Source organism: Ciconia boyciana, chromosome 16, assembly GCF_034638445.1.
Source record: "Ciconia boyciana chromosome 16, ASM3463844v1, whole genome shotgun sequence".
NCBI lineage: Eukaryota > Metazoa > Chordata > Aves > Ciconiiformes > Ciconiidae > Ciconia > Ciconia boyciana.
In genome coordinates this window covers 2,919,182-2,946,249 of record NC_132949.1, presented here as the reverse complement: position 1 = coordinate 2,946,249, position 27,068 = coordinate 2,919,182, and the positions used below count along the sequence as shown (strand labels likewise).

At 48.6% G+C, this 27,068-nt stretch overlaps 1 protein-coding gene across 1 annotated transcript in view; it reads left to right on the top strand.

Annotated features, from left to right (window-relative positions):
- The window catches only part of MAP2K6 (mitogen-activated protein kinase kinase 6), a 55,914-nt gene extending 31,575 nt beyond the window's left edge, over positions 1 to 24,339 (top strand). Inside the window, exons 5-12 of the mRNA XM_072881075.1 lie at positions 722 to 841; positions 1,619 to 1,735; positions 2,197 to 2,248; positions 4,342 to 4,469; positions 5,191 to 5,268; positions 6,050 to 6,189; positions 9,139 to 9,184; positions 12,679 to 24,339. Of these exons, the coding sequence (XP_072737176.1) occupies positions 722 to 841; positions 1,619 to 1,735; positions 2,197 to 2,248; positions 4,342 to 4,469; positions 5,191 to 5,268; positions 6,050 to 6,189; positions 9,139 to 9,184; positions 12,679 to 12,756 (759 nt within the window). The 3' untranslated portion in view covers positions 12,757 to 24,339. The remainder of the gene's footprint in view (positions 1 to 721; positions 842 to 1,618; positions 1,736 to 2,196; positions 2,249 to 4,341; positions 4,470 to 5,190; positions 5,269 to 6,049; positions 6,190 to 9,138; positions 9,185 to 12,678) is intronic.
- The last annotated feature ends 2,729 nt before the right edge of the window (positions 24,340 to 27,068 follow it).

Here is a 27,068-nt window from a genome sequence, read left to right as displayed (position 1 = left end):
AGATCTGAAGAGGGTATGGCGGGAACATTCAGCCTATTACTTGCATCTGCGATACTGAAAAGTTTAATTCTATCACGTTACTGACCTCGAGTGGCTTTGGCCAAGGAGCCTGGAATATGTGTGTGACCTGTGTTGGACTGTGTCATGCCCCTTTGTGGTGCTTCCCAGCTGCGGGTCTCCAGGTATTTCACATAAATGACATCTCTCCCCTGGGAGACTGGGAAATGTCCGTTTTCCAAAGCCATGGGGAGAACATGGGCTCTGGCTGCAGGGCTGGAGCCCTCTCTCGTGACCAAAGTCTGCTGATGTAAATAGATGTGCACTGCAGCTCCAAAAGTCACAGGTTTCCACCAGCCTGGAATTTGATTTCCTGCTCCTTTCTCCTCTCCCAAGCCACAGTGACTTTTGGCTGTTGCAAAAAGAGGGGCATTTGCAGGGAAGAGCAAAATCGCCTGCAGTTTGGGCTGAGGTGAGAAGACCCCTTCAGCCACCATTGCCCTCTCTTGCACCAGGGTGCTCCTACCATGGGTGCTGTGCTTGTGATGTGCCTATGACAAAGAGATACAATAAAAGGGTAACACAAAGAGATGCGATGAAAGGGTAATGGTGTGATGTCAAGGCACTGTGGCCAGCATGGGTATGGCTGTGGCGAGTCCCCTGCAGCAGCAGCAGCGTGGTATGGAGGTGCTGACAGCCAATGCTAAAATGCTTTGTCTTCCAGCGGATCCGAGCCACCGTGAACAGTCAGGAGCAGAAGAGGTTATTGATGGATCTGGATATCTCCATGAGGACGGTAGATTGCCCCTTCACTGTCACCTTTTACGGGGCACTTTTCCGAGAGGTATGGCATCCTGGAGATCAGCTGCGCTGCCCCTGGGAGACTGGATCCTCTCCCAGGCTCTGAATTCCCATGCCTAGAACTCCCTCCAAGTGCCAGGGGTTTAATCTCCATCTAGACATGGAGACTTGGTACAATATGGATTTGCTCAATCCCAGCCTAAGGATCTGTCACATACAGTTACTTCTTGGCGAGCGAGGAGAGATGCGGTCCCACGCAAGGAGGAGCCAAGGGCCGCCAAGCCCCAGTGCCAGGAATGTGTGAGGGCCCTGTGCCGAGACGTTGGGGCTTGGTGGTGGGTTTGAGCAATGGCGACAACCGACTCACAGCCTGATCTGTTAGTGTTAATATTGTCCTGACTTGCAATGAGAAAGCCACATGGAGGAAAAATGTGGAAAGCTCTGAAGAGCAAGATTTATTGAAGAGTTTTAAGCATAGCTCTGCAGAGCTGAACTTTTCCTGGCTGAGCATTTGCAGTGACCTGAGCATGTAGGGAACCTCAGTCCCGATAACTTTCAGGACTCCTAAATCACTAGGACTCTGCTTTGGGAAAAGACAGCAGAAAATACAGCCTAAATGGTAGTGGACAGCACTTCATTCCAGCTGGGGAGGAGGGAAAGAGAAAGCCCAGTAGTGTTGTTGGATGACTTTTAAAAGACAGAAAGAGGCAAACAGGCCAGCAAAAGGCAAGTGCCAAAGAAGACCTTTGCACGTGAAAGGGAAGGAAAGGAAAGGATGCTTCTTTCAAGTGGGCAGATATTTGCGTTCTTTATCCTCCAGGGAGACGTGTGGATTTGCATGGAGCTGATGGATACCTCACTGGACAAGTTCTACAAACATGTCATTGACAAAGGCCTGACGATTCCTGAGGACATCTTAGGAAAAATAGCCGTCTCTGTGAGTATTAGCAGGGCGAGGAGGGAAGGGAAAGGGTGTTTCTCTTCTAAACCAAGTCCTACATGACCCAGTCTCCCTGCTGTATTTGCACTGGGAAAAGCATGGTCCACAGGCCAGCCTACGTGAACATTCCTAGCTGGCTTCCAGTATCTCATCTGAGATGATGTTATTTATAAGGCATAAGTATCCCAAATGTGCCTGTACACGTAATTGAGAGGCAGCACAGCGTTAGATGTGGGGAGGGCTCTGCAGTTCCTTTCCCTTCTCATTAGGGTCCTGGTGCCCCTGGGAGATCCCTGGGTACCCACCGTCACCCTGGGCTGCTGTGAGGGTGCAGGACTCATGGGACATGTAGTTCTCTCCAAGGAGGTCTGGTGAGGATGGGGCAGGTGAAGCCAGATAGCATTTCTTCCTCATCATGGTGCTGCCAGCTGTGATTCACTCTAAATTTGTTGTTTCAGATCGTAAAAGCACTAGAACATCTACACAGTAAGCTCTCCGTGATCCACAGAGGTAAGTGCCAGGCACACAGCCATGACCATGCTGGTGTCTGTCTGCCCTGCGCCCTGCGCTCTCAGCCTCGCAAGGGCTGGCCTTGCAGCCAGGCACAGGGATCCCAAAATACCCGAGATAAAATGGGCCTTTGACAGCAAAAATATTCCCCAGCATCTCATGGCTAGCAAAACCTAGTCAGAGGAAATGTCTGCTGGTTTGCTCTTTAAAAAAGGCATGCTGGTCCCAGCGTTTCCCCGAGGTGGAGGAGAAGCGAGCTCCAGCCTGATTGTGCTGGCAGAGAAGGGGCTGTTTCCCCCTGGGTTGCATTTCCCTAGTGCATGGTCTAAATCCATGGTCTGCTTCAACACCTCTGCAAAATTAAAACAGACTTTTCCTTCTGACCTTGGTGGGCTTTGGATCAGGCTTTGCGAAGGCTTCTCCCCTAGCTCGACGGCTCCATGTTGGTGTGCAGTGAGAGGCATCTCCATGCCAGCGGGATGCCTCATGCAGTGATCTAACCATCCTCAGCCCCTTCAGAGCTTCCCTGAGCACTGGTGGGGCAGAATAGTTTGATAGCTAAAGTAGCCTCAAGTGAAGTCATAAATACCCTCCTTAAACTCTTCTGACATTTTCCCCTCTAGAGCATCTCAAAGATGCCATGAACACACTTAGAAAGAAACACATTTGCAGTGTTGCTGCTTGACACCTTGATTTTTAAAGGGTCATTTTCAATTTGTCATGAGGAGGAAAAAGCCCTCTCTGGAGTGTGTGACTGCCGGGGAAAGGAGCGTCGGGAGCGCACAGAATTCAGCTCTAGCAGGCAGGCACATTTTGTACATTCTGCATGTGGCTGGGGGTTGAGTTTCTGCCTTCTGTATCGTTTACAGTAGGTGGAAAATGCTGCTAGGCTTCTGGATTTCTGTTTACTTGTTTGATTTCCACTGAAAATTGTCTTATTTCAGCATAGTAACAGATGGGTGAGGATCTCAGATACCTGAAGCTTTTGATTGCAAAATGCTGATTAGAGAGCAGATGTTAATGAACTGTAAACCACCCAATTCTAATAAGCAGGACTCAAAAGCATCTTCTGGCCTCCTTCGGATGGTGTTTCAGCTCTTCTGTTTAATAGTTTATCACATGTAGACAGAGGGCCTTCTTGCAGAAGAGACCTCTTATTTCTGGGTGGCAACAGGGAAAGGAGTGCTCCCTTTTGAGGATCAGCGCTGGGACAAGAGACAACAGGGTAGCCTGCGCTACCTGCGCTGTGTTGAGATTCCATCTGGGATTAGCCTCACAGGGAGCGATCACCTGCTGTGCAGGAAAGCACCTCTCATGGATTTCACTTACTAGCTTCTTTCTGTGCCTTAATTTCCCTTTCTGATGGTGATTATAACTGCCTTCATGCGCGTGATGCAAGTGTGATTGCACCAAGGATTATAAGGCCGTGATGGGAAGCAGATAAACCTGGCAGTAATAAATAGATGAGACACTGGCCTGATTTCCATAAGGTGTGGAGCACCCACACGCCTGCTGCTGTTCACATTACCTTCAAGCTTGGTATCCTTAATATTAGAGGCCATTTCTGAAGTCTTGATCCTTGTCTTAGTTTACTGCTCCCTCCATCCCCTCCAACCCCTGCTTCTCTTCACCCTTTCCTGCCCACCCCTCATCCTTTCCCCATGGGTTTTTCCTTTTGCTGGCATGAGACCAGATCCAGCTGGGGACTTGCCAGAGCTCCAGCCGTTTGCAGACATCCTCTGGAGATGCCTCCAGCCCTGCTGAGCCGTTCCCCTGTGAGCGCTCTAATGACCGTGGCCATCCCCTGCGCGGTGGGATACGATGGCTACATGCAGGGTTACCTCCCACCCCCCCAAATCAGAGAGGGGAGTCTGCAAGTGAAGGGACACTTGCAGGACATATGACAGGCCCATGAGGCAGTCACCTGAACTTGCAGTATCTGCAGCCAGCCGGGTTTCTGGCGTGCACAAAGCGCAGGGGTTTGCACGGGCACCTTTGGTGCCCTCTGCTGATAGGAAGCTCTTTGGCTTTTTTTGGCTTGGCACAGCCACCCATGCTGTGACAGTGACTGTGGTATGTGTTCCTTCTTGCAGATGTAAAGCCCTCTAACGTGTTGATCAATACGCAGGGGCAGGTGAAAATGTGCGATTTTGGAATTAGCGGTTACCTCGTTGACTCGGTTGCTAAAACGATGGATGCAGGATGCAAACCCTACATGGCTGTAAGTTGAGCCGCGGAGAAGCTGTGTGTGAAAGCTGCTGCGGGACAGCCAGAGGAACATGAGCCTGGGCATCGGGTCATCCTAAAGGGGGAAGGATCAGCCTCCGGCATGTGTCCTGGGGACTTGTTTTGGAAGATGTATCCCTGAAGTTACTTGTAAAGGGGCAGAAAGGGGAGACAGATCTCATGGGTTGGATCAGATCTCCTGGGCACAGCTTCCTGCTGCCTTATCACCTCCCTGTGACCTTGAGGAAGGCTCTGTAGTTACTCTGTGTTGCATTTTTGCCCTTTGCCCTGTGGGGACAATAGTACTTTCCACCTGGGAGAAAAATCAGTCCCCAGGGATTGGGTCGCTCAGACTCCTCCCGGGAGCTGCTGTTCAGCATTCACTCTCTGTGGAGCACTTGCACAGGGTGAAAATGGTCCTGGAGAATTGAGGCTTGTCATCCCCTACGTGCCAGTTGTGCTGGGTCAGCTCCACCACCCCAATCCCTGGTGCTGGTATCATCTGCTTCTGGTCACCGATTTCACTGTCTGCCCTTACTGGCAAGGATGTGGGACCAGATCTGGCCCCATGACAACCAAGGGAGCAAGCTGGTGGCATGGGCTAAGTGGTCCTGGCCTGCCAGCGTGAAAGACCCGTCTGAGGTCGGTGAGCCCTGGGTGCAGGCATCGCACTGGGGCCATCCCTGTTCCTCAACCGCCTTTGTCTCTGTTCACAGCCTGAAAGAATTAACCCGGAGCTGAACCAGAAGGGGTACAGCGTCAAATCTGATATCTGGAGCCTGGGGATCACAATGGTAGGGTGACCTGGGGGCTCGCAGCGATGCCAGGAGGGTTGAGTGTTGCTTGTGGATTCCTTTTCCTCCCCATAGCCCCTCCTGACACTGGTGGCAGCGGTTCCCTGGGAAGGTGGCGGGGTGGGAATGGGAATACAGCTCTGGGGGTACCAGGCATGCCACAGGGTTGAGGGGAAGGAGGATGGAGCTGCTTTGTCAACTCCTTGCTGTCGTCGGACGCGTTGGTGGGGTGCCTTCCTGGTGGGGACGACCCCACTGCGGTGGCCGTGGGCTGCCGGGAGATGGCAGCATGGGCTAAGGCGAGGGCGTCCGGCGCCGCACGTCTGTCGCCTTGGAGCAGGTTGGATTTCAAGCACAAAAAAATACTCCCAGCACTTAGCAATTAGCAAAGTCCCCCTCAGAAGAGGAGGGATGGGTAGTGTCTCCCACGCAGCGTTTAGGGGGAATCCATCTGCTTGCAGAGTCATTTTTATAGCACAGTTACCCTTTGCAACATGGGGTTGTTTTTTAACTTCTAACCTTTCCCAAGCGACATCTAACACAAGGGTAATGGACGATTGAATATGGAGACTGCTGGGTCTCCTCAGGCCTTTCCCTTTTGCTGGGGGAGGTTAAGCAAGACGTTGTGGCCAGGTGGGGTGAGGAAATGCCATGTATTTGTGCGGGGCCTAAAAAACCACACTCCTGGGTGGGCACACAGGAATCCAAAATCCGTGGGGCGGGAGGGCGAGCCGTGGGGCATCCACTCCCGATGCCTGAGGTGCAGGCTCTGTTTCCCCAGATCGAGCTGGCCATCCTGCGCTTTCCCTACGACTCCTGGGGGACGCCCTTCCAGCAGCTCAAGCAGGTGGTGGAGGAGCCGTCGCCGCAGCTCCCGGCAGAGAAGTTCTCAGCAGAGTTCGTCGATTTTACCTCGCAATGGTAAAATACCCCCTCGACCCCGCTCGCCCTGGTCCCGCTCACCCCCGCCCTGCACACCTCTGCCATGCTGTGGGGAGGCCGAGGAGGGCAGGCACGCGCGGCCTCCTGTGTCCCAGTCCCCACAGGCGTCTCTCTGGGGTACAACCCAAATTTTTGAACAAAACATCCCCCCGGGGGAAGGGACGGGCCTTCATGCCCTCACTGAGCCGTGAGGGCCGGGCTGGGGCCCAGTGCTGTGCAGGCAACGCGCACCCTTTGCCAGAGCACTGGTGATGGCGGCTGGGGGGGTCTTTCTTCCCCACCTGAGGGGGCGAGGAACCGGCTTGGTCGCTTTGGGGAGACACGCGGGAGGAAGGGATTTAGGAGACTTTCTCAATGCCATTGCCCCCACATCAACAGCACAGGGCGTCTGTGGCCGGGCTGGCAGCACGGGCAGGTGTAGGCAGCAGGTCCGCCAGGCCCCTCACGTCCCCGGGGCGGGGAAGGGGAGCAGGGTGCAGAATGGCTGTGTCCTCCTGCCTCCCGCTCCCGGGGGGGACACAGCTCCGAGGGCAGGGGCGGTGCAGGGTTTGCCCCGTGGTGGCCCCCGTTGGCGGCCGTCCCGCGACCGGGGCCCTCCAGCTGCTGCGCTGCTTTCTGTGGGACTCGGAGCTGGAAGCAGCGGGAGAGTTTGGCTGTGGTGTAGGAAAAGGGTTGGAGCAGATGCGTGCTGTCTGGAGGTTGCGAGAGCTGCATAAAAGCACAGGCTCTCCCAGCACCCGAGGAGACTCGCAGCTGCCCTCGTCGTATGGTTCAAAGAGAGCTGGCGGCGGCCCCACGGCTCCTGACTGCTTCTCCCTCCAGCTTCCCTGGAAACCGCCTGGGAGGCGTTTTTATTTTCCAGGCGCTGCAGTGCCATCCGCGGCTTGCCAAGTTGGCAGGTGGATGGTGGGTTTGCGTGGTAGCCAAGAAAGGACAGCAGATCGACAAATACAGAAATGTGAGACTGTTCCCAAGCTGCCAGCGTCAGGGCCTGGAGCCCGGCCGGCCCTGCTGTGACCCAGGAAGGGGATTATCAGGCACTCCTGCCCAGGGACTTTAAGTACCGATACTCAGATTCTTCGGAGTCTTGTTCAAACATGTTTTCGAGGTCCCCGTGATTCAGCTGCATGCCTCTCTACCGACCCGCGCTGGGGAATACCTGCCCATGCCCACACTGCTCTGTGTCTATCGGAGGTGGGAGCTGGCTTGGAAAAACCCTCTCACAAAATGCCCACTGGTTTTGCAAGGCCCACGCTGAGATTTTGGACCAGCTGCCTTTCTCCCATGCTGCTGGCTTGCTACTTGTTATTGCAAAGTTGCCTGTTTGTGCCAGGCAGGCTGTTGTTCCCCACTGAATATTTTGCTTTTTCAAGCACGGTGTCTTGCAGCTATAGCTGTGGATTGATTTAGGAGTAAGATATCCACAGCCGTTCATGATGGTTGCAGTGAGAAGAATGACCCTGCTGAGCAGCACTCATGTCTTGAAAGCTCATGCTTTGAGGAACACATGGCGGTTCCTCTCTTTGCAAATCCTATCCTCCAGGATCACTGAAGATCCCTCAATGCCAGTGGAGTGGCATGGACTCGGAAAAGTCTGCTTTGGCTGCAGATTGCACTAATTTTGTGTTGCTGGAGTCTGAGAATTTCATCTGACACCGAACCAGGTCACATCAACTCAATGTATTGAGATTGGCCTGGCTTAGGACTATCTCAAATTCAAGAGGTCGCAGAGTGAATCACACCAGCTGCTGCCTGGGGCAGCGAAAGTCTGATTACCTGTAGCTACTGCAGGGAGGTTCCTGGGATGTCTTGAGTCAGGATCAGATCCAAACATGTCTCTTAATTCCTGAAGATTTACATTGATTTCAGTAACTTGTCACCAGATTTCCTGGTATTGGTAACCTGGGAACAAGGTTTTTGTTTGTAGGGAGTCTAAATTAGGAGGATTATACCCAAATCCTGCTTCTGGACACACCTAACCTTCAAATTCACCTTAGCATCTCAGCTTGGGCTGCTTTTGAGCTCAGAGGATGTGACACATCCCATACCTTCAGTTCGGCAATATTGGCACGTATCGTTAGTAGGTTCCTCTGTTCATTCACAACATGACACTGAACATGAGCCTGCTACACACAGCAAGCAGGAAATATCTATTCAGTGTGTGTCCTCTGCTTCCTCTGGGCTCCAGCAAATCCCAGCAGAGGAGCGACTTATCATCGCTGAGGTTCTCACTTTTGTTTTGCTCAGTGTGACACCTTTTCCCCGCCACCGACGTGTACGTGTGTGAAGATCTTTTCAAGTTGCTCCAAGTGTCTTTCCCCTAAATACACTGTCAGGAAGTGAGTAGAGATTACGTCCTGTCTTTTAAAAGCTATTTTCTGCTGGAGGGAAACCAAAATAACTTCCAGCTACAACCCTCCAGAGCCATCTGTTGTAGGAGAGGAGAAAAAAAGGATGTCCCATGTAACCGTCCCCGCTGATAACAGCACGGTGATAAACAAATAGTTGTACACGTGCTTCAGAGCCACTCGGTCACCGCTCCCAATCAGAGGTTGGAGGCTGTATCCGTTCCCTTAGTACACTGGCCTACTGGATAGTACCCAAAAACCCCATTGTACCTGGCCCCCAGCAACAGGCAGTGTCTTGACTGGTATATATGGTGTCTCCGGATCTCTTCTTTGACCTTGATTGAGCTCACTGCACTTGTGTGTACCCAGCACTGCGTACCATATGGGGCCCATGTGCAGGCTGTGTTGGCTGTAGGTGTTCTCAAGGCCGAAGCTGTTCGCTTAACATACCGATGCGTAGTTGAACTTATTCTACAGGGACTTGAAACCTTGCTTTTGTCATGGTATAGTTTTATGGCCTTGCTTAAATTGCCTACAGAATGTAACTTTTAAAATTTTTCTTCTTTTTTTTTCATTAAAGCTTGAAGAAGAATTCCAAAGAACGGCCAACATACCCAGAGCTTATGGTGAGTATGCCTGCATTAAGTAGTGTATTGGTTCAGAGCTGAGATGGATTACAATGAGATGCTGAGGACAGGGTTTCCAATAGTGACTGGTGATTTGGGATACTTAACATCTCTATTTTCATAACAGATGTGAGAATCATGACACTTCAGGGTCTTGGGAGGGTGACTGCAAATCAGAGATGCTCTCTGAAATGTCATTCAGGTGCTATTCCAGTCAGATCAAGGGAGAAAAAGATGTAAAAGCAGTTAACAAATTTGCTAAGGGACAAGAATAAGGCTGTGAAGAGTCAGTTAGTGAGGATAAAATCCTCTTCTTGGATTTGTGTGATGGCTTCAAACACCTAAGTGAAATGGATGCACCACGGATGCTCCACATGGGCTGCAGGAGCTGAGTGGCCTGCTAGGCTTTACTGTCATGGGGCCTTGGAGAGGAGACTTTTTGGACAGAGGAATTCTTGGATGTTAGGGACAGAGATGAGTCTGTGACTAATAATTCAGGTTATTGAATTTCATCTGCTGCTTAGAGACTGGTTGCTGTGAGCACGTGTAGGACAGAGGAATAACTAAGGAAGAAAATGCTGATAAAGGCTTACAACAGGGGAAATGCAAGGCAGTGCGGGGCTTTGAGGTCAGATGCACTTAACTGCTGGTGAACTCCCAGCAGTGCAGACACTGGTGTATACTCAGCCAGAGCTCTAGGCTGGAGCTGGCAAGAACAGGGTCTGTGGTGAGATATTTCTGCTAGGGCTCCACAGCTTCATGGACTCTCTCTCTCCTGACTTTTTGGTATCAATCATAGTGCTCCTAACAGCCAGCAAAAGGCAGGAGAGCTTAGGAAGTCAGTGTTTCACTCCCATAAGCATGTAGTCCCATTTTTACTCTTACCTGCTTCAGAGCTTGCTAAAGGCAGGAAGGTGCCTAACTTGTTATTTCTGAAGATCCTGACCCAAATGCTTGCCTGTCCCTACATGCCCACCCCTGTCCAGTGCCACTGGCAAGATCTTCTCGGTTAAGGGTGGAAACTGCTGCAGAATTTCCTCAGGCATTGGCATCTTCTGCCCCATGACTTGTAGGACGTGTGCGATGCCATCCAGGGGGTCTGCCTCATCGCTGCCTCAGGCTGTCTGCTCGGAGGTGTTGGGACCTCTGTGATGTGAAGGTGCCAGGGTTTAAGGTGCTCTCTAGCTGCCAGACATGCTGGAAATCCATGTACCTTTTGAACGTGAGTTGTAAGCAATGAATAATTCCTGTGGCATTTCTTGCTGGGCTCTGTAATGCAATTAGACTATATATAGATCTGATTTACACACAGTTTGCCCAAATACTGGTTTCAGACAAAGGGAGGCCCGAGGTTTATGGCTTCCCCCTCCCCCCCCCCTTTTTTTTTATTATTGAATAAATACATATATATTTTAAGCAAATTTCTGAAGTTTGCCAAATGGCCTTTTATCAAAAAGGTTCACCGGAGCAGCTCCGTCTGTTGCAGCATTAACACCCATTGGCAAGCGAGCGCATTTCTATTGAATTAGGTTCTTGGATCACCTCTCCAGAGTATCTCAATGCTGTGGTATTTTATGGCTGACATGAATGTCGTGAGGTCCTGTGGTTGAGGGTTGCTGTTTTGTTGGGTTTTTTTTCTCCCTCCTCTCTCTCTTATGGCATTAAGTTGCGGTACTGGATTGGACTTGTCATTTAGACCAAGTCTTCTCCCTTGCTTTCCTGTGGAATTGAGGTTTCTCATGGAAAATATGACTCTGTGCTGCTATCTTGAGCATCAGAAAAACTGATACGGATGCTTAATTTCATTTTAAAACCCACTTCCCCAGGTGAAGTGGAGCATGAAACTACTGCAGGACTCCTCTCCGGTGGTCTGCACGTTGCATGGAGCACATCCCACCTGGCACAGGGTGTTTTGTGCTGTAACCAGACTCAGTCGTTGCAAAGGGGTTGGGTTCAGTGAGAGATGGGGCTGGAGGCCACCGCTGCCACCCATGTCATGCTGTGAGTGCTTCCAGGCTGCAGTAGCTCTGCTTTGGGTGCGACTTAGCTGGGATGTGAAAGCAGTGGCATCATGCTGGGATAATAACACAGCAGGCCATTTGGGCCATCTCTCCAAGAGTTATTCAGGACACTTCGATTCCCGTGACTGTCTGACCCAGGGAGACCTTAAATTATGTCTGGATCCTTGCCTCAACCCATTTCAGCTCTGTTTCCCACATAATTGTGCTTCCTCTTCCTTGCTGGTGTGTCTTTGGGTCGCTTCCCGGCTGCTCAGAGCTGCCTTTCTTTATTCACTGGATAACTTTCCACTCAAGCCCACCTTGGAAAGTATCTTTTTTTTGCTCTCCTTCTCCCTCCACTTGGCCACTGCCATAAATGATCATTGAAATAGCCAACGCTCAGGGACCGAGGTGAGGGGCAGCTTTGAAAATCCCTGGAAACCCCAAATTGTCTTTAAAAATCTGGTTTGAAATGAGAGGGTCAGGAATCAAACCAAGCTCCCCTAGCCTGCGTATGGAAAGCACAACAGCATTTTGCACAGAGTGGAGGTCACCTGTGAGCCCTTCAGGGCCCAAGCTGCCTTTTGGTTCTCTCTGACACCCTCCATACAAATCAATACAAGTAACTGCCAGGACAGTGGGTGTCACCAGTGTTTGGTGATTTAGGTGGAAGTTGGCTGATCTCAGCTGATGTGTTGCAGGCCCCGGCAGCAGAGTCACTGGTGCTAGCAGAGAGGGGCTTTGCTGTTGCTGTCAGGGGGCATTTGGTTGTGTTTTTTTTCTCCTTACACATATTTTTCCATTTGTGCTGAAATGTAGGCAAGATTTTCTGGCAGGATGTCTTCCCATGTTGGTCATGATTAAGTAGTTAAACATACAGCTGTGGATGGCTTTCCAGCCAGGGTGGCTTCCCTCTTTGCGGTGGTTAGGGGTAAAGTAGCCATCTCCTGCTGCGAGTATGAGCAATTGCAGGGAAGAAATGAGACCCAAAAGTCACCAGAGGGTAAATACACAGATAAAGCAGGAAGCTGAGGGAAAACCCACTGCAGTCAGCCTTCCTGCAAGGTTTTCCTTGCTCCCGTTGGAGCTGGCGTGTGGTGGGGTGGGTAACCACCGTCTCAGGAGGAGCACGTCTCCTCCTGGGGCACCGCAGAGCTGCAAGCCAGCGTGTGCCGAAGGGCACGACGTGCTAGAGATGGAGGCATTGTTTTTTAATACTTTCCCTTGCTTCAAGAGCAAGGCCAGCTCAGCGCTCCCAGCCAGGGCAAGGGTTTAGAGGGAATCTGAGAGGGCAGCACAAATCTGCAGCCTTCCTGAAGTGGCCCCTCGGGCTCCGCAACTTGCCTCAGCCGCAAAACATGGAAAGCCCAATATTATGATGCTAGCAACAAAATCTTTTTCACTGTCTAGAAGATTGTCTGAAAAGGTTTTAGGTTTGGTCCTCAGCATCGTGAATAATAAACTTTTCTGTTTTTTCTCTCTCTTCTTTCCCAGCAACATCCTTTCTTCACCCTGCACGAATCCAAAGAGACAGACGTCGCCTCTTTTGTCAAACTCATCCTGGGAGACTGAGAACTGGACTTGTAAATGAATTGCCCTTCTGTGGACTGGTGGGTGCAGGGGAGGGGCGCGTGGCAGGACTTGTCATGAAAGCACCAACAGAAAGTCGCCGTGTTTTGTTTTGTTTTGTTTTTATTCTGAGAAACCCCTGCCTTGCCGAAGTTTTTAAAAGGGTTCTTTGGTATCCATAGTGACATAGAACAAGCTGGTTAGTGAAATGAATTTTAATAAGGTTGGTAACCTTAAAACAAAAACAAAACAAAAAAAAATTTAAAAGAGTGATTTACATATTTAATGACAGTCAAAGTCCCTCTTCCTAACTTTCTCCTCATCCCCCTTCCCTTCCCCCTGAACCAGAATTTGCTTTGTCATGGTAATAGGTGCTATGGTAGTCATGAAGTTGTATGTAGATTTATATTTTGTCCCTTCCATTATTTTAATATTTATGTTAAGTGCTTGATGGAATAGATTTCTGTTTTGTATGAGGATGAATGTGTGGTGACGATGATGATGCTAAATGAGGCCACAGCAAGCAATAGTTGTAGGGCTTTGCTGGGGAAAAGGTGTCAAAGGAGAAGAGAAAGAAGAGAATTGTCTGTGTTGTGGAAAATATTTAATGTGCATCGTAAAAAGAATTTATAAACAAGGATCTCAGCTCAGCTACTCGAGCTGCTTTCGCAGGCAGGGTGTGAGGCAGCATCACTGTAAGGGAGGGAGGCCCCAGTGTCCCGTGAGGTCGCCTCTTCTCCGGACACCACGCTCTTGAGTCCTGCCGGCACGTCCCGGCCAGCCTGCCGCCTGCGGTGCACTGCCAGCCTCCTGCCCAGGGAACGCCCCTGCCCTACGTCCCACCGACTTACTCTGCTATATTGGGTGGGTAATGAGGTCTGGAGTGGGAAGACATTGCTGGGATAGTGTCTGGGACACAAGCCCCAGAGGGAAATAGATTGTCAGATAAGTTGCACAAAGATCAGGAGGAGGCTGCAGTGGTCCGTCCCCGCCTGCCCGCGAGCCCAGCAGCGTTGCAGCATCTGGGGCTCCCTTGGGCTGGGGATGAGCTGCTTTGCGCCTAAAAGGGAGTTCCTCTCTCCTTCTCCACATGGGAAAGGATAACAGTCTGCATAGCACAACATCTGTGAAAAATGGTTTATCTCCATGTGAGTTTCCAGGGCTCTCGGCACTGCATCGGCAGCAATCCCTCTGTGCTTGCCCACAGACTTTGGGAGTGCTAGCGAGCTCCCCTGGAGCCTGTGCCGGCATGCGGTTTGGGCCATATCCAGTCCTGGTCAGGATGCTGAAGGCAGCCAGGACCACTGGGCTCCGGCACGGGCTGCAGGTGTCCCCCACAAGAGCTGCAGCCTGAGAAACCACGCAGGGAAACCACAGCCCACCCGTACCAGGAGCTCGTTGCTGTTGGCCAGGTCCTCAGAGAAAAGCTGCTAGCCAAGGGCAGGAGCGCGGGGACTGTCGGAGTGGGAGGGGAAGACAGCAGATCACGCTGCTTTTAGGTAACACGGTTACTGTCTAGAGAAAGCGGGGACCGTGCACTGCAAGGTGTTGCTGTGAGTCTGGAGCAAGGCCACTGGCTCCAGATTGACACTGGTTTGACTGAGCCAAACCTGCATAGCTGCCTTGCTCGGCTATGAGGTCCTTTGCCTTTGCCCGTGGCTCCTTCCCATGGCCCTGCGAAGGAGAACGCCTGTGCGCGCGGCTGTGCCCGAGTGTGCACGCGTGCCTCATGCCCCTCCACATGCTCCCCTTCCCCATCCATCGCTTCAGTGCAGACTCTCAGAGTCAAATCCCAACTAGAAGCATGCCTTGCTCTGCAATATTTAAGTTGTGCAGGATGTAATTCGACCTGGGATCCAGACCTTTCTCTCCCAGTTTAGTGGCTCCAGTCTCTGTTGGTGCAGGCTGGGCTTCTGGACTAGCCTGGGCATCTGTCTGGGAAGCGATCCCTTGGAAGGGCTGATGGGGAAGGCAGTATTTAGAGCAGGGGTTCCCAAACGGTGGTACCTCTTGTGCTAGGGACATGCCGACCACTTTGAAGAGGTGCACGTAGACACCGCCAGTGCCTGGGCTGCCACCGTAACCACCACAGCCGTGGCTAGCGGTGCCCGCAGAGGTGGCTGTGAACCCTGAAATAGTGCAGCTCTGCCCTGGGGCCAGCATTGAAGGAGATAGGGGAGCATTGCTCATGGGGATTCATCGATCCTTGCGCCGCTCAGCTGCAGAGCAGGGTGGCTTGAGGAGGGCTCGCAGGAGGCGGGGTGCGGGGGTTTCCTTGCTGCAAAGAGCTCAAGGGTCGTGCAGACTTTGGGGAGGAGGTTTCCCTTCCTCAGCGGAGTTTCATGAGCCTGCCCGGCCCTTGGTAACGATAAGCTCCATATTCCGCTTTGTGTCAAGGGGAACCTTTCAGGTTACATTTTGTTGCGGATGAAGCACAAGGATGTTTTACTTCGCAGTGTAATTTTAAGAGGCCTCGCATGGCTCATAATCTGCCCTCTCATATTCCATGGTGTGTGTGTGTTTTCTCTCTCTCACTTTCTCAGAGTCGCAGAGCTGTTTTGATTGATTGTCCTCAGCTGCAGCTAAAAGTCCAGCCAGCCAGTTTATAGAGTTGGTTCCAGCATCAATTCTCGCTTTGAAAAACATGACATTTAAAACCACCCTTTGGTTTTCCTACATATGGATCTGATGCTTTTGTTAAAGATTGTTTTTGCCGCTTTTCTCCTGGAATATAAGTCTCATTTGGACACCACATCTCCTTGACCTCAGAGCACCTTTATTTCAGTGCCATTGTAATTGACAGGTTGAATTTATGAGATACTGTCAAAGTTCAGTATTAATAGCAGATATTAATGTCACCAGCGTTTTCCAATAGAAAATTAATGTCACTGTTGTCTGCAGCTAGTAACCCTCTAAAATGATTCCTACATGCCTCGACACTACAGGCTGAGTGCTTTCTTTTATGCTTTTTGCTCTTGCAGTGCTTGGGCCGTCTAATCCCTTTGTTTTAATGACATTACAATAGGGCATGCAACAAATCACTTCACTTCCCTCCTGATTCTCCATGACTTTGTTCCTTTAAAAGTCATTTGCGTCAGCCCAGAGTAAGTGTGAATCCGTATGACTGGTGTGAATGAAAAGAGTGATCTGAGTGATCACCACTGCAGAAGGTAGTTATGGCAGGAGAGAAGTGCAGAGGCTGTCTGTCTGTCTCTGCATCCCTTGTGGCACATGTGGACACAAAGCTTGGCCTGACCCAGGCTTTTCTTAGAAGCCTGAGCTCTTGGCACAGGGAGGAGAGCCAGGGACTCCTGTGTGCTTAAAAGCTCTGCAAACTTGCTGGGCTACAAGATGAAAATCAGACTCTTTCCTCTTTCATTCGATTGTAACCTCTGTGAAGATGAAAAGCCTTTGGTGAGTGCTCAGAACTTTGCTTGGCTATAACACGAGCACAGGGTTGCCTAGGACAGGCATGGTTTCTGGGACATTAAGCCTTTCCCAACAACCATGCCCCCTGAACAGCCAAGGTGTTAAGGCTCAAAGCTGTTCTTCAAAAACTGTTTTGTTTTCAGACTGCACAGGACTGCGGGCAGCATGTTAGATTGTCCTGAACTGGGATTTTTAAACTGCAAAAGTAGCAGGTCTTGTGCCATAGACCTGAAACAAACCAAACACACACCAAGGAGTGAAGAGGACAGAAAAGCTGCTCGGAGCTCAACACTGAGCTGTGACCTGGACCAGCTGTGTGAATTAATACCAGCATAGTTAGCCATTTGCAAGGCAGGGAGGGCCTCTCCGCTCTGCCCCAGACAGTGGTTATCGGGCTGCATGAAAGATGCATGGCCCGTCCCTGTGGCCAGCAGTGGGGGACTACCAGGGCACGATGTTCATCCTCTTTTTTCCTCCACCATATGGCTCCTGATGTTCCTGCAACCTCCTGGACACTTGAGGCCTTGCCATTGCTAGAGCTCTTGAAGTGTCACTGGCAGGAAAGCTATTTTCTGGGTCCCCAAGAGTCCACTGGTCCCTTAAACTTGAAAGAGGAGTTGGAGAGCATTTGCTGGTTACTGTTTTTAAATGCCAGGTTTGTGCTGCTGCAGTGGGTGAAATGCCCGTCTTTTCTGGAGTTTTTCCAGGTGTACAAAACTTTACACAGATATCTATGTACTGTATTTCTGCATTTTTCTTGACTTTTGTCGGGTTTGCTGGTGAGGAAGGAGGCATTTCTGACTTGTTAAAGAGGTGGTGGTTAGAGACTTGTTAAAGAGGCAGCTGGCCTCCCCTGTGTGATGGAGGAGGCAGTTGGTGGGTCACTACTCAGAAAAAGCTCTAAAACAAGATCCGCAGTTGAGCTCCCAGTTCTTCAGCAGGTGCAGAGGGAGATGGCTGTGTGCCTGTTGGGTGGGTGCTAGCTGCACCTTGTCGTGGTGGGAAGGGGCTGCCAGGCTCTTCGCCCAGGCAGCAGAGCAGTGCCTGGTGCTGAGGGCAGAGACACCCGCATGCACAGCCTTAGCTGGGATTTCTCCATGCTTGCTGCAAGCTAAGTATGTACCTGCACGTTTCCCTTCTTTCCTAGACATTTTGGAAGAGGAAATCCTGCTCGGTCAACGCAGCATTGCTTTAGTGGCTGGTCTGATGTAGTTCAGACAAGGTTCCCACCAGCTCCCTTGTTTAATAGACCTCTTTTTTATTAAAAACAAAACCCAAACTCCTCTCTCAGAAAAGCCAGCCAAGATGCTCTTTTTTTTTTTCTCTTCCATCTTGTTCCTCTTAGAGGAGCTCTGGGAGCCTGTCTTGGTGCTTTCACTCTTTCACATGCCAAAGATTGCTACATCCCTCTTAGTTACGCTCCTGCCAAACCAGATCTTATAGTCTTGCCTCAGAAATCATCCACTTCCCTGCTCCTTGGGGTTCCTTTTGTTGCTGTTGCTTTTTCATTGAATTTCCTCATGTTTATTGACATGTCTATTGTTGAGCTTCCTGGACACATGCAGCTCTCTTTTTCAGATACAGAGAAAGACAAATAGTTGCCTTCCCTGGTCTGCCCCTGCTGTTGGGGAAATACTGTTAGTGATATGATTCCTACAGATGGGGATGGGTCTCATTTAGAGCTAGGGTCATGGAGGGTGTAAACTGGCATTGCTCCATTGGCTTGGCTGGAATAAGGCCAGTTTTGTCCAGCTGAGAATCTGTCCTTAATGTCTAAACAGTTATTACACACTAATAAAGATTAATGATTGTAAATCCCCATGGATTATACATAAAATGGCAAGTTTTACTCATTAATCTTTATTGCCATATTATAGCTGTTTATGTTAGAGGAGTCATCTCTCTCTGTTCTGAACATGCACTTAGGAGGTGGGGGTTGAGCATGGGGGAGATGAAGGGTGGACAAAACAGACCAGATGTCCACATGTTTTACAGTCTGTGTCCTCCCCCCAAGTTGGTTGTTTCCTTGAAAGCCGTTAACCAGCAGCAAAGGATGTATCACAGAGCTTTGTCTGCTTCGCTGGCCTCTGGCTGAGCTATAAAATCCAGATTGTTTCTGGTGAGAAGGGATCAGATCTCCTAATTAATATTTCAGCTCAGCCTTTACTGGAGCAGATGGATAATATGAAATTTGACGTGTGCTCTGGCAGGCCAGAGCTCTGCAGCGCAGTGAGATTTGCTCTCCCGGACCGTGGCTGGAAGAAATGCTTTCTGTGCAGTAGGCAGCTGTGTTGCAGGTTGAAAGGATGCTGCTCCTTCACATAACCCCACACCATAAAAGCAGCTGATTTTGTTAATAAAGAGGGCCAGAAAAATCTCAGTTGAATCTCAGATTTTATGTGTTTGCAGATGTGTATAGTCACAGCTAGGAGGTGGTGGTGCCAGTGGTCTGGACACAGAGGTTCATGTGCTGTATAAATGAAGAGGACTCTAAAGAGAGTGTAGTAAACTGCAAGGGTGGTTTTAATGGCATAGGGACAAAATGAGTCCTCGGGTAGGCAGCTGGTGTCAATCCACTCTGCCAAGGAAGGTCTGGAGTTGATGGGGAAGGCTGGAGCAGAAAGACAGGGCAAAAGAGGCAGCCACAGACTCGATCGAGTACATAGCCTGGTGAGAGCAGCCTGACTCCCCTTTCTCTTGCCATGTACTCCTTCAGGCCCAGATTTGTAGGTACTGGGTTTGCTCACAAGTCCCAGATTACCGCTGCATCCCCACCTCCAGCAAGAGAAACAAAATCTAAGACCCAAAAGAAACCCACAGGGAAAAATTGCAAGGGAGCTGCTGATGCTTGTTGCCTGCTGCGTGGCCTTGTGCATTGCTGCTTCCCCTGCCGAGCTCATCGGTGAGATTCAGAGGTCTGACTTAAACACTGGGGAAAGCATGGGAAAGGCCTCTGTGGCTGAGAAAGGAGAGGGCAAACATTTTAAGGTGGTCTCTAATTAGCCTACTGGTGGAAATACCTAACTTACAGGCCACAGGGATAAATGAATTCTTCAGGGGCCTATGCAGCCGGCAGGGCCGTTCCACCAGGAACAATTTTGGCTGCATGTCATTTATTACGTGGCCTCCTTTAGTGCACTCCCGGGTTGCTAGAAAGCTCTTTGCCTCCATCGACACCTTACACCTCAGTCACCTTTACGTTTTGTATTTTACTGTCTGGGATTTTACCAGCAGCCTTTTTTCTAGGCGGTTGGTCAGAGTGAAGGCAAGGGAAAGGGGTCTCCAGCCAGCTCTCCGCAGAGCGCTTTGGGAGAGGAAGGAGCTGCCTGTCTGTTATCCAGTGCCTGCTTAACAGGAAGCCACAGCCAGGGCTAGCTACCCTGCAGGTACCCAGCCGAGGCGAGAGCTTCTCCTTTCGTGTTTCGCTGCCATTGCATTAAAAATCCCTTTCTGGAAGTAGAAAGGGAGTTGCAGCAGCCTCGCTCCAAGGTGGCTCGCCCTTGCTGGCAGCCGGGTTGCAGGACGGGCTGCGTTTTCCTTCCTCGAAAGGCTCTTGGTTTTCTCTAAACGATGGGGCAAAAGTCCAGCGGCTGCGAGGTACCGGGAGGATAAGCCGGGAAAAGCTTGGAAGTGTCTTAAACGCGCTGGAAATAGAGATGGAAATCTCAAAAGATCAGATGTCTTTCGGCAATTTCCAAAGCTATGTGGTTTTAGCCAGACCTGAAAACCCTTCCTAGAAGTTTATTTCAGGGTATTTTGATACGTTACTTTCGCTTTTGGGCCTAGCTAAATCCAGGAAACTCAGAATAGTGTAATTTTTAAATAAAGTGTAAACACACCCCAAGTATTACTGAACTGATCAGGAAAGTTTCTGTTTGGTTTCTTTTACAGGAATAATTAAGGCCAGCTCAGGGTTTATCCTAATTCAGTCTGGTTTGCCCCAGATAATTTTATTTTTGAGAAAGTAAGAGATCAGACCATGGTCTTTCCAGAACGCTGTGACCCGTCATGCAAGGGTACGCACCAAATTGTGCCAGAAGGCGGATGGAGATAAGTGCTACAGTAAGAGGCGGCCAACGTCTGATGGCTGGAAAGAGTGGTCTGGCAGCAAGCATGCCCGTGGCCTCCAAAAACATAGGTAGATACAGTTTCCCCAGGGGTTGTGTGATGGAGGTATCAGGGTCTGCCACGTCTCGGTTTTTTCCCTCTAGTAAAGAACATTCAGCCATCTCAGAGTGTCCTGGAACAATATCCGAAAGCCTTCGGTATTTCTCAGCTCAGTTGTATGTTTTTTTTCAGGATGGATACTGTGAAAAGTCAGGAAGGGCCAGGTGTCCTTGATTTACACAGCCAGAGTGAAGAGATATAAGAGCCAAAAAGGTGTGTTTAAAGATAAATTACAGTCTCTGTCATAGCTGTTAAGTCAGGAACAAATTTTCACATCTACAGGTGCAGCTGCAGAGCTCTCCGTCCACATTTAGCCCAGATTTACTCGTGAGTCTTGCATAAATATCTAATAGCATGGGCCGTGCCATTTGGTGGGCTTCTGGCAGACTGGGGCTCTACAGGCAGAAAAAAGCCTGGTTCAGAATACAGTATTGCCAAAACTGGGATTTGGCTCCAAACATTTCCTATATAATCTATGTATGAAGTGAATTTCCAGAGCTCTACCACCATTTTGTTTCCTCCCTAATTGTGAATCGAGCGGCTTGTGCTTGGTGACAGCTGTCACTGTGCCAGTGGGGCTGCTGGAAATAGTCACAACACACAAAATTGGTGGAATTTTGCGTTTATTTTTTAATAGCAATACATTGGGGGGAAGCTACTAAATGTAGTTTCTTGCAAACTGGAAATGCGTTGGAGCAAAACTTGTCATTGCTTGTAGGAAAAAATAACTGTCTAAAAATGTCCGAAGTCTTCAATTTAAGGAATTACAGTTTTATTGGCAAAGATCCATGTTTAGCATCAAAATATATGAAATTTCTAGCATTTCTGTCTCAAGGTGTGAAATCTGCTTTTTGTGGAGACGGTAGTAAATTTGTAACAAGGATATTTCTACATACTATCAGCTAGAAAAAATAAAAAAGATATGAGCACAATGGAAAAGCAACCGCTTCCCAGTGGCCTGCTGGTATTGAAGAGGGCACAGGCAGAGCACCTTTGTTTTGAACACGTTAGAAAAGAGAAGGCTTTCCAACCTGCTGCAAGTCCTTATTTTACTTTATTTTTAGGATTTTTTTACAGTAACATCATTTGTTTTATAACTGTGAAAGTCTCTGCTTTTCCTTACATGTGGGAGGCTGTTTATTCTTTCTCCTGTTCTTATTATTTATTATTTATCCATTTCTGGTACTATCCAAGATGTGCTGAAGGTATCTCTCAGCCTGTCCTCGAGCCATATGGAATCACTGTAGTATCTCCTAACAGCTGGGATGGCAAATGGCAGTAGATGGCTAAATATTATTTTAAATTATATTTATAGCAATTTGGATTTTCTTTTAGTGACCTGGTTTGCTCTAGAATTAGGGATGTGGATAAAGAATATTTTTTAAAAAATTGCATTTTTCAATTTTTCTTTAAACATCTTGGAGTCTTCTGAATAAACCTACTCACTCTTTTGCTTTTAATAGGAAAAGCACCAGTTGGGTTGTAATTGTTCCTTCAAGAGGGGATTGACTAGCATCAGGGTTCAGTTTAACTGGTAAAAATGCTCTGTGTCACAACATCATTAACCAAAAGCGCAGTGGACTTCTGAGAAAATGATAATTTTCCACCTGAAAAATAAAATCCGGTTTGTGATGAACTTGGTTTGTCCAAGTCTCATGCCAGGCTTTTCTGTATCAAATTTACATGGAGTTTTCCTTTAGCTCTCGAGCCAATGAGACTCGGGGTTGCCAGGATTGCTTCGAAGCAGGGCTGAGGGCCACCCAGGCACCCGCTGGCCAAACGTCTGCTCTGGCTATGGAGGACACGAGTCCTACAGAAATGATGGAGCAACTAATGAACGTCGTCTTCTTGCTCTGTAAGAGATGTTGAGGTGAAATCCCGTAAGCGTGACCTGTCTGAGGCAAGCAGGACTGGGGGCTCAAAACCATCAGCTTTTTGTTCTTTTTATTCCCTTTCTCCTCTTTGCAAAGGTGCCTCGCTGCTCTACTGCTTCAAAAGCCTCCCCAGCCTTTCTGATAAAGAATGCTGTGGTGCATCTGTTTTCAAACAGCTTGCATTGGTTTTCTGGTTTGTTTTTTCTTCCCCCTGTGTATAAGAAATGTTGGGTAGCAGAATGTGGAATTCATTAGAAGTTCATAAAGCAGGGACCTCAGAAGGATGTGGGTATAAATGCTTTTCAGGCATCTGAGGTGAACTTTAAATGGAGCTTTGGCCCTCATTTGCTTTCTGCTTTTCAAAAACCATTTATGAGAAAGTGGAGCTGTCAAAGCCATGCATGAACTTTGCCTTCTTGCAAATAACTTGTCTCAAAGTAAATTGTCAAAATGCACAAGAAACTTGTCTCAAAGTAAATCCAGTAGCTCTACAAAGCTGGAAACGTATGTGCATTGGAGTGTGTGCATGTGCGTGAGCGTGTGTGTGTGCGTGCACGTGTTGTGCACGGGTGGGTGGAGTGAGTAAGTCTACCATTTTGGAGATTTAAAAAACACAATGCAAGTATTTTTAAAAAAGGCAATGTAAAATATTTATTTCTTGGCAAAAGTACATCAGACCACATCTCCCATCCTTCTTTTAATTGCTTCATGTTTGTTTTTGTTGTCTAAGTCTTTGCTGGCCTGTTTCCTCTGCAGTGCTCATTGCTACTTAGCAGCCCATAACCTCACACAACCCCTCTCGCAGCGAGGGAGCGCATGGCACAGGGGAGCTCGCAGGAGCACAGGCTCTGCGGCTCATCAGGAAAAGCACTGGTGTTCACGTCGATGGGAGGAATGGAAAAGGTAGTATTAGATGAAAAGGCAGGACAATGCAATATGAGCAATTTTTGATTTTTAGCCTTGCTGAGGAAACTCTGTCCTCATGAGAATCACAACTGCCCACATCCTAAGGCAAGACCCCGAATCGTAGCTGTGGGGGAGGGTGGATTGGTCCAGAGACAGCAAGCTTTGAGAAAGACTCTCCCTGCCTTGGCCAGTTCTTGTGAACACATACTAGTGGTATATTTAAAATAAATGAGGTGTTGTCATCTTTGTGAGATGGCACCCAGGTTCTTATCAGTGCCGGTTAAGGTCCCCTCGGGCTTTGCCCAGGGTTTGTAGCAGTGCAGAGCCAGCGGCCAGGAGGCAGAGCCTCCCCGTGCCATGACGAACCATCGCCCCTATTCCTGTCTGCAACCAGGCGAAATTTCATCAGTCAGATATTGCAAAGTTCACAGAGTACTCCCTGCGCTCTGGAGTACTTCGGTGGTCGCCCGGCTGCCCACCCGTACGGCTTCACATCCGCTCCGTCTGAAACACTTCTCTTAACCTGTGTTGTCTTCATTCATCTCAAAGCTGTTCCTCGTACTATGAAGACGATAAATAGTAGGAGACTGACAGTAGGACCACGTGTGTAACGTTAGATAGGCTTTTATTTAATGTTGTTGTTGTTTTAATGAGATGCTTTTAGGATCCGTGTTGTACTGGATTAAGAATATTGGTGGAACAATTGAACTGGTATTCTTTAACCCTGACTGCCCCAGATCCTTTCCCTCCACCCTCTTCATTTAAAAAAAGATTAGATTGGGAGAATATATTTAACTTGGAAAACAAACCCCCAAACCTTGCTGATGGAATAAGTTAATCTTCTTTACTACGCTTCGATTTTATTTCTCAGGATATCCAAAGGTTTATCGCTGCTGCTGAGAGAAGGGGACAGTACACCTTTTTGAAACTTCAACCACTGTAACCGTTTTCCAGATGTGCGTGTGTGCGCGCGCGTGTGCGTGTGTGTGTTAAACTCAGCACTGTGTGTGCGTGTGTTCTGCTGAATATTGTGTGCATCTATGAAATGCTTCAGACAACTGCCTGGAAGTCAAAACCAACCACCTCTTTCCAGTCATATGTTTGCCGTGACTTTTCCTAACCACACTTGAACTAGTGGTCTTGGATTAAATATTCAAAGAGCAGGGCATCTTTATAGCAATGGTATGTCAGTCAAATTAAGAAAAATGTACACAAAAATAAATAAATGAAATTTAAAAGTAACGCGCTGTCAGTCTACCTGTATTTACTCAGTGGAAGTACTACCAGTTGTTGGGGATGGGGACACGCTTTGTACTGCTTTTGCTATTCATCTGGAAGGTTTTTAAGGATCATCTTACTCGTAACAGCTTATCGTACATTACTGAAAACTCAGGAATGCTCAAGCTGCTCTACAGAAATAATTGACACTCTTTCTGCCATTGGTTTTTCTTTCTGCGCTTCGGCTAGCGTGGCTGGCGAGAGCAGACACATCCACATCCCGTCCAGCCCACATCAAAGACACGAGCCCCGGCTCCTGCCGCGGCTCTGGCAGGGCGCTGGTGCGATGAGAGGAGCCGGCTTCCTGCCTCCCCCCCCCCCCCCCAAAAAAAAAGCAGCTTTCCAGCCGGGATGGGGGGATTCAAGGGGCTGCAAGTGGACACAGCCTCCGTGCCCAGCATTGCCTGGGGGTGTGGGTCTTGGAGCTGGGCTGACACCAACACGTGCTGTTGGGGTTGGAAGCCCGGCGGCTCGCTCAGCACCTTGCACCGATGTGGCCGAAGCGAGCGGTGGGTTTTGTGCAGCTCTCGGCCCCTGTGCTCGCAGGCTGGAAAACGGACACGATGCTTTGCTCTGTCTTTCACCAGGTCCTGGATCCAACTCTTGATTCCACTGCCAGCCCCATCACTATTATCTGCAATTAAGCCTTGCATTTCTTTAAAGGTTAACTACTAGGCTGTGCGTTTGTCATGATGCAAAGCCAATTTTCACCCTTAATTTATTAGGCTAAGTCAAATAGCATTTTGCTTGAGTAAAGCATGCCGGTCTGGGTCATACTGAAACATGAATCGCTATTTCCCTCTTTCTCATGTAAATAAAATTATGCTTCCATTTATATTAGAATTGCTGAAAACAATATATCAGCTCCCTCTGCTGATCCTGCAGTTCCAGTTAAGGCAAAAGCACTAGTTGCAGAGCTGATGTGCTCAGGAACGAACTAAACAAAAATAGACTAGTTAATATAATAACCTTTAAGGGCACAGGAAAGGAATCGATGTTTATCGCATAGAAGAAAGCGCAGTGGCCTGGGCTGAATGCTTTCAGATCGCAGGGAGAATGTTACCCGGCGTCGGTGATGGGAATGCCGGTGATACAGAGATTGCCATAAAAATGTCTGAAGAGAAGAGTTGCAAGAGGCACATTGCCATTTCTGGGAATCCTAAGCAAAACAGCTGCCGAAGTTTTATCTGCACTGTGGTATGTGTGTGTGTGTGTATGCATGTTCTGTTTAAAAGGAAAAAATTAAGAGCCATACTTTTATTTTATCAAACCAAATTACCCATGTATGTTCAGAATATTTATGCATCAGTACTTTTTTTTTATTAGAGCTTTATCTCACTGTAATCAATTCCAAATACAAAACTATTTTTATCGCTGAAATGCAGCAGTAATTTATAAGATTTAGACGGAACGCGCACAAGATGCCAAAAGCAATTTTATGGAGCCTCCTTTGTTGTCATCTACAATGCATCAGTTCTTGCCTTCAGCCTCCCATCAATTTTAAAAGCCCCAAGATTAAAAAAAAAAAAAAAGGAGTAAGTTACTGAAGCAGCTGCCAGCCCCTGAAATAGTCTGGAGATACATATGCACCTTTGGGATACAGTTTGATTGAACATGGCACAATAATGTAAGCTGTGCTGAGCTTTGTAATACAATTATTCTAGTTGGCAAAATGGCAGATCTTGTTCCCTCTGTCTCCCTTGCCTACTATATAGTATTTCATATATGTGCAGAAAATGAAATTGTGAAATAATGTCCTGCATTATCACAACTAACGTCACATTGAAATGAGGAAAAGAAGAAGAGTGAAAGTTGAGGTCCTCACAGCTGAACAGGAACTCCAGCCCTGTACAAGACAATATTTAAACGTGTCCAAAGCATATCTTTTATATAGCCATTCTTTGGGTTACTTTCCCAAAACAGAGTCGCTCACACTGGACGTGACTTGCAGGGCCAACGTTGGGTTGGCAATGGGTTCTCAGAATTTGCAGGCACCCATCTTAATCCACTCTGACCACCAGCAAAGGTAAAACTTTCTCTGAGAGAAATGCACATTAAGCTGGAATGAAGTCCCGAATACCTTTTAACAGCAGCAGTCTTAGGGACTTGAGTTAAAAAAGGAATAGCCATTTTGCAGAAACTGAAGCATTTGTGAGGCTGGGGCTCCTGCCTTTTGGTCTCACACCCATGCAAGACAAGGGATTGGCCTTGGGGTTTCTGTACTAATAATGGTGATAAATTTGCTACTAGAGGCTTTCTGAAATCCTCAAAGCTAGAAGGAGGTGGCTGCTGAAATGGCTTTGCTCGGTGGTTGTGCCTGTGCGAATATACACACAATTTTGTGGATTATTTTCTCTTCACATGGCACAAGAGCAATCCTCTGGCATAGCAAGTAGTGCTCACAGAGAAATGTCCCTGCCCTTGTGGAAAGTAACTTGTCCACTGAACGTGTCCTCGTTTTCTATATATGCAGTACTTGCTGAAATTGGAAAGAGATTGTAAAGAAAAAGCAAATGCTGAGACATAAACAATTTGCAGTTGTTAGAGATTATAAAATTGGAGAGAGATGTGTTTCACAACTCTTCTTGCTAAAGAGAGCCTGGAATCCAGCGTTGATTTGTGACTTTTACTGGGGCACGCTTTGGCCTGACAAATGGCATT